The sequence below is a fragment of the Balaenoptera ricei genome, chromosome 17 (assembly GCF_028023285.1).
Source record: "Balaenoptera ricei isolate mBalRic1 chromosome 17, mBalRic1.hap2, whole genome shotgun sequence".
Taxonomy (NCBI): domain Eukaryota; kingdom Metazoa; phylum Chordata; class Mammalia; order Artiodactyla; family Balaenopteridae; genus Balaenoptera; species Balaenoptera ricei.
The window spans coordinates 58,671,146-58,685,643 of NC_082655.1; the positions used below are offsets into that span (position 1 = coordinate 58,671,146).

General features: G+C 41.8%; 1 protein-coding gene across 1 annotated transcript in view; it reads left to right on the forward strand.

Moving 5' to 3' along the window:
- ZNF704 (zinc finger protein 704) overlaps nucleotides 1-13,647 on the forward strand; it is a 218,580-nt gene extending 204,933 nt beyond the window's left edge. Inside the window, exon 9 of the mRNA XM_059902440.1 lies at nucleotides 614-13,647. Within this exon, the coding sequence (XP_059758423.1) occupies nucleotides 614-725 (112 nt within the window). The 3' untranslated portion in view covers nucleotides 726-13,647. The remainder of the gene's footprint in view (nucleotides 1-613) is intronic.
- Nucleotides 13,648-14,498: the final 851 nt, after the last annotated feature.

Genomic DNA, 14,498 nt, shown 5'->3' on the forward strand with positions numbered 1-14,498 from the left:
ATTCCCCTGAAATGGATGAAACACCCTTTCTTTTGTTCCCATGGTTTTCCCCATCGATTAACTCTTGATAAAGATTTGTTATTTTTCTGGGGTCACAGTTTACAGTAAATTTTCTTGCAGAATAGGTAATGCTGATTACAGGGTCTCTTTAAAGCCATGTTGCATGAACGTCTGTATGAAATGAAGTACAAAATAGAGTTTTTAATCCAGATGAAGGAGGACCTCGCCAGGATTCCCTTAACCAGAAGACTAGAAATTTGAGAAGCAAGAGAGCATTTGAAAGTACATATTTAAAAACTTGAAAGAATAATGCTCTCTACTGGTATTTCTTGTATTTACTTATTTAATTCAGTGTTATGCAGATGCCCAAATGGACATGTCTACAAACGGACAAATAGAAGCTGAAGAGTACTGGAAGTACTATTAAGTAGCAAATTTTAACAGTTCAGTGTAGTGGCTGTGAAAACATCCCACACAGGTTAATGGCTGAACCTAGAGAGACGCCCTACTATGTTTCCTAACTTTTTCTAGATTTTTCCAGGTATTTTGAGCCCTCCAAAGAATGCCCATTGAATCCCTCACACTGAATACTGTTTCCTGGCCTGTCTTACAGGAAGCCCCGGGGAGAGGGCAAGAAGTGCCGGAAGGTGTACGGCATGGAGAACCGTGACATGTGGTGCACGGCCTGCCGTTGGAAGAAGGCCTGCCAGCGGTTCATTGACTAATGCACAGGCCCCTGCTCGTCGCCCAGACACTCCTGCCCTCGACTTGTGCTGAGGGTGCCGGAAAGCGCTTTTCCTTCTGAACAAAACACATTTGAAACCCAGGGAAAGCACTTCCGGGAACCTTGGTGAGATCACAGCAAAAAACAAAAGAGGTCACCACCCTCACTGTTCTTGCTGAGAACCCAGCCGAGAGCAGCTGTAACTACTTTTTTCCTTAAAAAATCAACTTTTTTTTTTTGCTGTATGTCTAGCTCTGAAAACTGTGGACTTCTGTAGCAATCGAACCAACCCAGCCCATTTTTCCTGGAAAGGAGGCCTATTTTGATAACCTTTCTGGATAACGCCGTTTCTGAGATTTTTTTTTTTTTTTTTTTGACACTTAAAAAAAAAGCTACATGTTATTCAGTAGCATTTGTACAAAGAGCGATACCTGTTTTCATTGTGAATAGTCTTTTGCCTGTTCTCCATCGGACTTCTGGGAGCAGTACACATCATGATGTGTTGCCAGGAAACGGCGGCACTCTGGGTATCTTTTCTATGTCTTTTTTGTTTGTTTGTTTTGTTTTAAAGAATGGCCCCAAACTGAACCACGGTAGAGCTGTTAGCTTGAAGGGCCCAGGAGGGCATAAGCTTGAAAAAAGATAGACAATGGACATCACCAGCAGACTTCAGCCCCAGCTGAGTTCAGGACATCCCGCTGTCACTGTTGGGAAACGTCTGGGAGTCTTCCTCGGAAGCCTTCCCTGAGGGGTGGCCCGGCCCACGCTCTCCCGGCCACAACGCACTCAAGACCTGGCACTCGTTGCCATCTGGGTAAGCTTCAAAGCTTCCTTCAGGGATGTGACGCCAGCCATAGCTCGGATCTCTTCATCACTGCTTATCTGACAGTTGTTGCCAGGTCAGTGGCTCATCAGGCCTTCCTTCCCTCAAAACGCCACCGCTGACTGTTTTCAGAAAAGGTAGAGAACTCCAGACCATCCCGGCAGGTGTGCTTTACACAGCAGAGCACAGCCTCCACGTCCCCATCTGTTCAGAAAGTTATGTGAGGTCAACATCCATTCTGAGTGCACTTTTATAGGTTTTATGCTTTAGCATGTCTGGGAGATGGGTTAATGAACAATGTAAAGATTATATGGGGAAAAGGAAGGTCCAAACCTTTATTTTTCTTATCAAAATATTGGAGCTATTCATTAAGAATTTGCTCAGAAGGGAACATACAGAACACCAAAAGGAAAATGCGTGTTGGTATAGGAATCTCTCCATTTAATAGGACCAGGGCTTGCACTGTGTTCCATTTATTAGACTTTCTAGCATGGTATTTGTTTGTTTGTATGTCTTGGTGGTAGTGGTGCGGGGACAGGGGAGTAGTTGTCAAGCCCTATAAATAAGCTCATTCTCTGTCTACCCTACTCTTGATTGCCCTGCTAAAGTTATTCCTCCTATACCTATGCAAAGAAGTAAGAGCACCTTATAGGATGCACTGTGTCGGGACGGGGGCCTAGGATCAGCCATAGGAATGTTAAATGAAATTGCACAGAGCAAAGTTTAATATATTTAGAGATTGTACATACGCTTTTTTTTGAAAGAGTAGAAAGAAGTCATCTAGTCATAAGGACTATCCTCTTTTTTTTTATTAAGCAAGAGAAAAAGAAGGAGGTTCTACAGTGTAACATCTGCAATCTGTGCATTCATATATTTTGGCAATTTTATTTTTTAAACTCTCACATGACATTTGAAGCATTATTCCTTGAAAGAGATCCTGTTTTCCTCCTTCATTTATTTTTTTCTTTAAAAACACTTATTTTAAGAGCAGAGAAAGAGCTTCATTTAATATCACATCGTGATTACCAATCAATACAGCACCAGCTATAATGTATGTTTGAGCACTAACAAAGTCAGCCAGGAAAGGGTTTTTTAAGTGCAGAAACGTATTTGCATCCTCTACCCCAGCCTGTCTTTTCTCCTCCCTGGTGTCTTGTCGCTTCACCCACAAGCATCTCTGCTGGGAGGTGATGCTCTGGCCTGGTCCAGAAGGCCCTGCACTGTGGCTGGATTGCCCAGTGGCCACGGTCAGTCCAAGGCTGGTCAGCCATTTCAGCAGGCTCAGCGTGGACTTCAGTGATGGTTGGGGTGCAGTAGTGGAGCAGAGGGTTTTCTCTTCAGCAAAGTTCCATGGCCCTTGATCCTTGGATTAAGTCACTGATCAAAAGAGATTAAAGTGATGAGGGGCTAAATCCATCCCCTACTCCCAGCACTTTGGGACACAAGGAGGGAGCAGTGGCTGTGGAGCAGTCCTAGAGTGAGGCTCTGTGACTCTGCCCCCAGAGGTACAGCCCGTGACTAGTGCTAGGCTCTGGCCTGGCTGAGCCAAGCTCAGTCCTTGCCTGGGTATTAGCCAATGCACCGATACAAGCAAAGGGTAGAGCTGGATGCAGCTTCCTTGGGATTTCTTCTCCTTCCAAAGCCTTCTTCACACACACTCTCTGCATCTCACACTCACGCGGGGCTCCTTTCTGCTGGCCAGCCCGGGGCTCTGTGTGTCCTCTTCTCTAGCTCTGAGGTGGGCACAGACCCTCAGTACTTCCTGCACACAGACACTGATTGCCTGTACCAAGGCATGTAATGACTAGGGAACTACCAAGCTTCACCTGCCTGGCCTTGAAGAAAAGGGATGAAACTTCTTTTAAGCCACCCAGAAAGCTACAAATTGCAATATACAGTACTGATTATAAATGCTAAAATTAAAAAAAAAAATGTAGAGCTATTTTGTTATATTTTGGAACTAAATGAAGTGCCAAATTAAGTCCAAGATTTGTTTTATGCCTCCTCTTTCTTTTTTTTAAAGATTTTCTGATGTGGACCATTTTTAACGTCTTTATTTAATTTGTTACAGTATTGCTTCTGTTTTATGTTTTGGTTTTTTGGCCCCAAGGCATGTGGGATCTTAGCTCCCCAACCAGGGATTGAAACCACACCCCCTGCATTGGAAGGCAAAGTCTTAACCACTGGACCACCAGGGAAGTCCCTGTTTTATGCCTTCTCTGTGGTACCACGTTCTTTTCTGTGTTCATTTGGCAGGTGGAGGGGAGTACGGGTGGGAAGGGAAGCCCCAGGGCATGTGGCTGCTTGACCAAAGCCTCGCCCATCACGGGCACCTGTCTGTGCAAAAGGAACGGCAATGCAGTGGGTTCTGGTCCCAGAGCCTTTCTAAAGAAGGCGTGTGGTAGCCTTTGACTTTTCTCTCCCCGTTACCCTTTCCTTCAGAAAAGATTTCTCATCTCTCTCCAAAGAAGGCATTTCCTGGTGATGGACAGGCTTCTCCAGATAGCTGCACAGCAGAGAGCAGTCATTTTAAGCCTTAGTTCTTCCCAGAGAATGTGCAACCAATTTATGGGAGGCAGTGGGACCACCTGGAGGAAACACCCGGGTAGCAAGTGGGTGGGGAGCCAGAGAGGAGATACAGGAGGGCTGTGGACACCTGGCTCGGGCTCACCATGCTAGTGCTGATCAGCTGGTGGTGACTGTCCCTGGGCACCTCCGAGGGAGCTGCCAGGTTCCCGCTCTGGGAGCAGCTGACTGAAGCAAGGAGAGAGCTCCTTTGCGGGAAGCACTCAGGCCAGGGATGCAGGACTGCCGTGCGCATCTCCGGTGGGCACAGACTGCTCTCCTCCTCACTTGCTGGGAAGTTCCCTCCCTTGTTTGGTAAAAGCCAGTGTCGGGAAGAGGGCAGTGGGTTTCTGAGCAGGAATGTGCGTGCCTGTCAGCAGCTCCGTGCACCAACAGGGTGGGTGCCCTTTATGAGACGATCCTTTGTCCAGGCATAACTGTGTTGCAGATGAACACTTTCAATATGATGTGTGTTACAGTTCTTGGGCTTTCCAACAAAACTTTAAAAAAAATAGTTACATGTATGTTGCAAAAGATTTCTGAAACTGACATGCCCTCTATCAAATTTCAAGATCACTTAAGTTGAAGTCCACTGTCGCTGGTGTCACACTAAGCCACACTTGAAAGCAGCCCTGGGTTCTGAATTAGCCGGCACTGCTAAAACCCATTTCCGCCTTCATCCGACTTCATTGGAAAAGGAAAACGCAGCATTCACTTGGGAATGTTTAGAGAAAAGTGACAGAACTTGTACATAGGGGAGAGAATACCTTGAGAATAGTAGCAAAATACTGTAAAAAATATTCTTTTCCTCAGGGAAAACTAAAGGGTATGTGAAAAATAGATCTGGAGGATCCTAAGACTAGAAAGGTTTTTATTATCTCCAGCATCTTTTCTAGTCAGAACAGTTTTTGTTTGTTTGTTTGTTTGTTTTTTAATGAACACGATACCATTTCAAGACAAACTGCCATGAACTGGACAGTACCGACTTTTTGAGGTGTGGAGGAATGCTCTATGAAACAGAACAGTTTCTTTGTTTCTTAGACCTGCATTCTAAGGCTGACATCTGAACCACAGCACAGTCCCTGGTGGGTTTTCACAGACTCATGTAAGGCTGTTTGTGAATGTAATTATGAATATGACACCTTGGTGTTCCTTTTTATAATCAGCCGGTTGGATGACTGGTTATTAGCTGAATTCTATAGGTGAGGGACGTGAAAGACGTGCATTTTACTTTAACAGCAGGTTAAGGAGCAAACTTCCATGGACTTTTGTGGACAAGGTGCTGCTTTTTCTCATGACCCTGTAGAATTTCTGTCAACCACATCAACTGTAGCTCTGACCTGTATGAACGCAGGGAAGAATTTGTGCATACAAATGAGTGGAAACAGAGCACGATTCATGAATATGGATGAGGATGTGGATCATTTTGGAGAAAGCGCTGGGCACACGGGTCAACTGGAAATTTCATTTCTCTAAGAAAATTACCCAACCAGCAGCACACACGCTTTCCCTGTTCCCCATACCTGTGGGAATTCCTCCAGAGCGGAACTGTTTCCTTCTGTCTTTTGCATTGTAACTAGTCAAACCGGAAGTCAGTAAATAAAACGAGCTTAGCACTTTTAGGTACCAATTGTATCACTAAGTAATGCACACCACTAGAGCAAGAAAGTATAAAATGCATTTAAAACCGACTGGTTTGCTTATTGTGACTGACTCTGAAAAAGTCCAGATCCAATCAATGATATACATGCTTTAAAAGGTGTATCTATCATAGGACCAGAAATCAAAATGGGAATTTTACTTCTGGTCCTGTTTTGTAAATAGTTCCTTTTTTTTTTTTTTTAAGACAATCTCATGTTTTATAACTTTTCTTGTGAGTCTGAGAATCACAATGGTAATGTGTTGTGTCAAAATGTAATCTTAAATACAATAATAATTATAACTTAATTTTCCAAATAAGACAAGAAATATACTGCGTAGGCTTCTACAATTCTGAGAGATGTGACACTTTTATAATAAGCATTAGTACTTCTCAAGTTAACAGAACTGGAAATATTTTACAAGATGCAGTGTTTTGTAATCACAAAGAACATGAACATTTTGTGGGAAATGACCTTGGTTTTATACATTGTAGCTTATTTTTTAAAATACAATATTTTACCAGACAGGAAGTGTTAATATTATAAGCAATTCCTGCTCTCCAAACAAAGGGCTATGCCTCTTTTAAGCAAGCGTTCTGATGCATATCTTTTCAATTAACCCTCTGCAGCAAGGGTAGAAATGCAAATCAGCTGGAAGATTATTACAAGAGAATCAAGATGGCAACAGCTACTCCATTTATCTTTACCAGCGTGTTTTCAAAGTATTTTTGGGGAAAAAAAAAAAAAACTTTAAGAATCATCTTATGTATCTTAAATCTTTAAAATGTTAATAGATATGCTTATAGGCAATGGGAGAAATATACTTGTAAATTCTTTAGTGTAAAATGATAGATTCCTGTCACAAGGATAAACTTATTCCTCAACCTACCAGAACCACAAAGCTGCTTTTAACTAGCAAGTATCATTTGATGGAAATTTCTAAAATCATGGTGTGTAAACCCAAACATAGAATTCTTAGGTAATCAGTGATGTTTAAAATAATTTTGTCCCCAGCACTAACTAAATAACTTTAAATTCCTTACCAGAACAAGTGCTTGATTTTTCACATGAAGAATTCACAGACAGGCAAGTCTGAGATCAGAAAGTCACTGTATTCCCAAGAGTCGGGAAACAAGGAAGGCAGCCATGGAGAGTTGATTAACCGTACAAATAATTTTGAGCTTTGCCAAAACCATTTCATAATGCTCTACAGTTTTTTCTAGCCCACTCACTGTTAAAGCAAGAAAGCATCTTTTCTTTCTAAGATTTCGGTAATTCAAAAGCTAAACTAATTAGTCAAGTATGCAGATAACATCAAAAGAAAAGCTGGGATAGAATGGTCGTACACCCGTTGGGCAACCCCTGTAAGGTGGTCAGAGGGTAACTCTGACTTTGCTTTCTAACAGGCTTTAGAATCTGCACACATGAGAACTAGAAATGCATGGAGTTGGGGGAAAATGTATATAGCCTCATCTCTGAGATGAAGCAGCCCAAATCTCCATCTTCATTCTCTTGGAATATCTCTAATGTTGGCATTAAAGGTTCCCAAGAAGTGTTTATTGCTGCATGGTTTTGAACCAAATGAGTCTTGCTTCCTATTTAAATAGAAGCCTCCTAATCCTTTCTAAGCAGATGCCTTGGAAAGAACAGGTAGATTCTGTAAATGAGCGATTCAGATCAGGCAGAAGAAGGACACTAAAGAATGACGGAGATCATGGTGAAGAGGACACACACCCCCTTTAAAGGGGGATCCCAGCTCTAGACAATCAGAACCATACAGAAATCAGGCCTGGGGCTGCTAGATCTTCTGACTTGGAAATATAATGTTACCTGACACTTAAGCTAAACTCAGATTCTTGGCCAACGGTGTGCAGACCAAAGAGAACCTGTATGTGGGCAGATGCAGCCTTTGGCCACCAGTTTCAACTGTTGGGAAAAGCAGATTTCACCTTCCATAGCCATCAGTTCAAGTTCTTCCATCAGCCCTACAAACTCACACATCGGTACCATCTGGGCAACTAAAATCAAAGAAGAGAAAGAGGCCAGTTCTCCCCAGAAATCATTCTCATGGAAGACTTGAAGATAAAAATACAATATCCTTAAACTAGCTTTGCCTCTGATCAAAATATACTGAAGCGTTATTCAGCTGTCACTCTGCCTCCTGGCGTGCCCGGGCCAGGCCCCAAAGCATGGAATGACTGTAATCCTAACTTTCTTACTGTTTTAACTGCCGTGACCACTGTGATGAGGGCTGGCAAAGAACAGCCTTGTGCCTTTGGAGAAGGCAGCCAGGAGCCCCTGCAGTTTAAGATAGCACACATTGCCTCCTTGTGCCAAAGCCCTTTGCCAACCCTTCCACACCCCCTCCCACTCCATCCTGCCTCATGAGTTTGCATCCCAGGATAAAAGTTCCTTTGTTTCACCTCTGACATGGCAAAATCCTTGCTTCAGAACTGATAGGTACTTAGGTATTTTAGAATGTCCAGTAACCTCAAAATGGAGTTTTTCCACGTAGAAAACCTTAACACCTTTCCCTGAGGGCAAAGACAAAATGGGAATAAATGTGTCATGGAAAAAATTAGACGTTGCTTCCTTCATTTGGATGAACTAAGCTATTTTAGACTGTGTCTTACACCAGAGTCCTGATGGTGTTGGGATAATCACTAACCCTTTCACATATATGAGAAAGTATGTCTCTTTCAGATACATGACTTCATTTGACCTTCCCTACAACCCAGTGTAAAATAAGAATATTTAAGATTACCATCACCACCTCCAAGGCCAGCCTGGTTCAAGTGGTCTTCAACCTGTGACTCGGCCTCATTACTGCCTGGAGGGAGGAGGGAAAGAGCGTGTGTAAGAGCTGGCTCAGACCTCAGTCTTCCAGAATGACTCTAGACCTGAGAAGACCCAGGGACCCATGTTCTTCACCCATCCTTACAATCCAGGTACTTCAGCATAGAAATATAGAGCCCACTCATTCACATTGTCAAATGCACACTCAGTCACCCCCGAATTTATCCCTTTAGGGTACCTACCAGACCCCTATTCCCTAGATTCCAACTATCTAAGTGATTAATTATAGGAGTTGATTAGCTGGTGCAATGTTCTGAGTAAAACTTGACTCCTTGGAAAAAAAGTTATTTTGCCGCTAACATTCAACATTTGTTATCCATGTAAACTTATGTTGATGCCCCCAAATTTGAAAACAGCTCAAATTTACAATTTGTAATGATCAAATTGAAAAATACTGTCAACTCAATGTTGGAAACACCCGGTAATATGGTTAGGTCAAGTTTAAATCTGAATATAATTTAAACAACATTGGCAGTGCCTGAGATTTCTGTCGTTGTGAGTGATTAAAAGGTTGACCAGTCCCTGAACGGATTTCATCTTCCCCTTCTCCCATCAGCTCACAGGTTTCACATCCTGAGTTTAGGGTAAAGCCCCTCACAAGTTTAGTCATGGGGCCTAAACCTTTTTGGCCCATCACCTGCTTCATTAACAGGCTTTTTGATAAAAGATACTTTTATTATGTTTCGAAAGCAATACGGTGCTGGAGGAAGAAACAGTGAGCTTTCCTCCTCTGCTGGAGAAGAAGCCCGTTTTGCAGTGGTAAGCACCAATGCCATGATAGTGGCAGGACTTCAAAGGACCCAAGCTCTAGGGAAGAAGAAAGAAGCTACCACTCAAAAAAAAAAAAAAACTATAGATTTTTGAAAGAAGGTGGAGATTATGAATTCAACACTTAAACTGTAGTCCTTGTTTCTTAAAAATATTCTTTCCTATTGAGCACCATCCACATAATTATTAACTGCCAGCTTCCAAAGGAAAGATCCCCTTTATTTATATTATGAAAGTGTTAAAAATTAATTCTCAAGTCTGATTAACCGTTACATTTACATACTTACTAGGGGCAATTCTCTAAATTTTTTTTTTTTCCTCTAAATTTTTAATTCAGAAAAACTAGCCAGGGGAGCAAGTAGCAACTCCTGAAAAAGGCAACAGCACTATCATTAAAGAAAGTAATTTTCTTTAAAAAAAAAAAAAGTGGCTCATTTAGTTTCTTCTGAATTCTCTTTACGTCTCTGACTAAAGAGGAAAAACCAGCATTCAGAAGAAGAAATTGAGCGTTAAGGGAGAGAAAGGACAGTTCCCATTCTAGTTACTAGTCTTGTTTTCCCATCTCGGCAACCACCTCGAATTCGCTAGTAAAATGTTACCCTCTCCTCTTTGCCTTTATCCGCCCAAGCCAGAGGCCATGCTGTTATGTATGTTTGCTTCCAGAAGCCCCGGATGAAACATTTTTGCTTCTGTGTTCCTGATCTCTCACTCTTCAATTAAGGTCCAAGGGAATAAATATTACCAGGACTGGTATGTTAGGCTTAGTCTATGAGGCTACACCCTTCCTTCCGGGAAATGCTTCCATTTGTCTGAACAGTTTTGGGTGATCATTCAGAGAGCAGGTCGGTCAGCAGACAACCTGCCACGCTCATCACAAAAGATTTGGTCAGACTCACTGATAAAGAATGACAAGGCAGATACCTAATCCTTTCACTTTGACTCAAAGCCCGCCTCCCAAGTCCCCTACCCCACTGGTCCCCTCCAGAGCAAAGCCAATGGAGTGATCAGGGCAGAGGAAGAGAGCTTCACGTTCATTGCTCTAGGCCCTGACCTCTGCCCAGGATTACAGAGCATGAAAATGGAATTGACCTTTATTGTGTGAAAAGGTAGTGGCTCCTGCAGGGTATAATTGCTTTAAGTTTATATTTATGCAAAGAGAAAACTCATCCAGTCTGCTCGTGTTGTGAAGCACGTGTCTCTCACCCTGGTGGAGCCCCCTTCCCATGTTTTGGGCACAGATGGCCGAGACAGAAAGGAAAGAGGCAGAGCTTTGGGGGCCAGTGGCTCCAGAGATGGGATTACCCCTCAGGGATATACAGTGTAGCATAATCCATAAACTACTCCCACCCAAGGGAAATTAAAAAGCAAAAACAAAAACAAAAAGAACGGATGCATCACGGGGTGTACTTCCTTGGCGGTCCAGTGGTTAAGACTGCTCTTCCAGCGAGACATGTGTTCGATCCCTGGTCCCTGGTTGGGGAACTAAGATCCTGTGTGCCGTGTGGTACGGCCAAAAAAAAGATGCATCACTTTGCAGATTACAAATGCTTGCTTTGCTTATGCCTTTTCCCCTACACTCTGCTAATTGGAAAGCAATGACTGTGACTTGACCAAGCCCTGTGATGATAGCAAAGCTTCTTCTTCCAAAGTATCCCGACTGTTTGGGGGAACCTCTGTGATCACTGGTAGAAAGCTTTAGAATAGATTTAGATTTTTAGGGAAGAACTCAATACTCCCCAAATATACTAATTCTGTGACTTCAATAACTGAAAATGTCCTGGGTGTAAAATAACCCAGGCATGCGGATCATATACGTTTTTTTAAAATGTCATTAATCAGTATTTTCCTACAACATGCCCTTAAATTCCTATTTTTATAATTAATGGTTGGACGATAGTCAGCCATTGAAACATAAGCTCTCTGGAATAACCAGACACTAGTGTAGTTTCCAAAGTGTTTCATGTATCAAAATCTATATACTTAGAGGAAGAACTCAGGATAAGAAAAAATCGCTAGGTCCCAAAGGGTTTGTAACTATCATCAAATACTACAGCCGAGTGGCCTGCGGTCATCTTTTTCAAATGAGGGAGCCGGGGATTGAGAGAACCACAGTCAATACAAGACCTCTGTTGCCCTTCATCCATGATAGGGTTTAAAAACATGCTACTTTTAAGAATTAAGCCATCTTTCAAATTGTTTTCTACACCAAATCTAACCTATTAAAATGAAATTATAAAATAGCTAAAATGGGGTATTTAATGGAAATTGCTGAGAGTAGAAAGCATTGCTTTTTAGTGCCTGCTAGACAAAAAGAGAAAGACAGAAGAAGCAACCCTTCCTGTACGATGCGGGTGTTAACGTGACCGGCATTAACTCGGAATCGGGCACTAATTCAAAAGCAATGAGGCAATGCTCTCCAATTTTTAGAGATTTTTCAAAATGCAATCTTACCACCATTCGGAGGTAAGTACTGGCTTAACAAAAGTCTTTAATATTAGTGAATGAATGTAAAAAGTTACAAACTATGCATTTTCAAAGAGTAATGTTATTTTGTATCCAATCCAAGTCAATTTTTTTCATAAGAGACTTACCACAACTGCAAATTGTTCAAAACACATTTGAATGCATGTCATTACGGGGTTGTAGGACTTCCATCTACATAGTTCTAGCTGATATTTTTAAAGACAGTGCATTGAAATTTCAGGCTCTAAACAAATTCAGCCATGAAGTGAATAAAGGAGAAATGGTTTATATTTTACTTCTTCAGCAGAAATGGGAAATGTGGGCTGTTACAAAAATGGGCCCAGTTCTTTTAAAGGTGACTGTTCTAGTAACACTGGATTAACAAGCAAACAAAACTACATGAAGTTAATGAGTATTGCCTTGGATGAATATAGCATAGGTTGTGTCTATTGTGTTTTAAGTCGCAATCTAAGGAAAAAAACTATTCTCCAAAGGGTTTGGATTATATAGTTTTGAAGAACAAAACATAAAAATATTGTCCAGCAAAGCAAAATCATTGGTCTTTTTTTCAAAGTTATTTGGAGATCATTACTTGTATTTTTTGGAAAGTCCATATAAAACATACACACATTTCTTCAGCCCTCTTAGATTTTGTATTTCCTTGAAACCTTTTTCCCTAATAATTTATCTTTGCTCCTTAATCAGTACTTTCCTACATTACTCAGCATGAAAAAAATTCTTTCCTTCATCTGACAATGTTGAAATAAAGAACTCCATTTCTCTGCCATTCCGGATCTCTTCTGTGTCCACTGAGAAAGTTTCTCAGCTGTTTGTATGTAAAATATGGAAAAACACACTTCTAAACCTGGTACTTGTGGTTATACTGGATATGTTTGCTACCTATTTAGAAGTTATTGGGGGTGGGGATGTGTCTTTTTATATGATTTTTAGCCAAATTCAGATGTTCTGATACTACATTTCTGAATACCTATCCGACTGTAAATACAGCCTGAGAAGGTTCAGGTTAATAAACCTTTTATGTGACTGTTCCTCAGCCATGCTCCTTGCCAGCTTTGGGCACCTTGTACATAGATCTGTCGAATGTTTAAATGATGTTGTTTTTCTAAATGCTGTTCTCTAAAACAACTTTTTGAATGTTTTTTTGCTTTCCATTGTTTGGGACTTTGTGTGTTGGTTAAACAAAAAATGTTTCCTAAATATTTAACACCAGGAAAACTATTTCAAATAAACTGGTGCTAATTGAAAGAGAAGAAAAATTTCAGATGGAAGATTTACAATATAAAATGTTGACACCAATTAAAGTAAACTGCACTTTCCCAAGGGGACAGCTGGCATCTACCTGCAATGGGCATCACAAGGACCACTGAATGTTTACAGTTTCTGTGGCCCACTTAAGCATAAAATATAGAAATGGTGCTGTCCCCCCAGAGTTGAGGATTTGCTACGTTGGTCCTATGGAAGCATTTAAGTAGAAGTAAAGGTCTGTAGTAAGAATCACTTTAGTAATAGTCTTCTGGTCTTTGGACTTTCATGTTCTGTAATGCTTAGCTGTAACAATGAATATGGTGTTGCAATCTAGTCTGACGTCATCGTTGCCCTGTATTTCCTGCGTGTATGGTTCTACCTTGGGTTGCACTGGCACGTGCCGAGCCAGAACACTGGACTTTCAGGAAGACCATTCTGACTTCTACGGTGTCCACACACATGCATTGAAATGCACTTGTAACTGGTTAATTACCATGAAGTCTAACTTCCACTTAATAAAAGTTTTTGTGTATCTGCTTCTACTTGGGGGCTGTTTATTTGAGTAAAGGATAACTAACTGGTATCCAAGAAAGGTTCACAGGGGTTAGAGGGTTTGAGGTTTTACCTACAGGTGTAAAAATAATTTAAAACCAAAGGGATATCTTCCCCATATCAACTGCTCACCATCAAGGCTATTTTTAGAAACATGTTGTAGGTATATCTCTCATCTAAAGCAGTGGTCCCCAACCTTTTTGGCACCAGGGACCAGTTTCGTGGAAGACAGTATTTCCACAGACAGGGTTGGCGAGGGAGGGGGTTGGGGAGGGAGGTAATGCGAGTGATGGGGGGGATGGTTCATGGTAATGCGAGCGATGGGAAGCGACAGATGAAGCTTTGCTGGATCCCACCACTCACTTCCTGCTGTGCAGCCCGGTTCCTAACAGGCCGCAGACCAGTACCGGTCCGAGGCCCAGGGATTGGAGCCCCCTGGTCTAGAGTTCAGCCCTGATAATTACAACTCAAACCCATTCCCTTGGCAATGACTGCCCAGATGCATTAGCTGCTCATGCAACGCCGCTGGTCCTGTTGCCTGGGTCATGTAAACACAAGCTGGCAAACAGAGGAAAGGCAATGTCTATTCTGATGCCAAGCCAGCCTGGAGACCCTCCTCTAGGCCAAGGCCATGTCCACTAGAACTTGACCTATTCACCTGCAAAGACCAAGCATATGTATTTGTGCAGCAAGGCAGCAGGCTTTGGAGTTCAACAGTCTGGGACACAAATCCGAGTTTTGCCTCTTGCAAGATAGATAACTGGATATTTGATTTAACCTTTTTTAAGTCTTGTTTTTATATTAGGAATGATAATAAAAGAGATGAAAACTAAATAGTCTG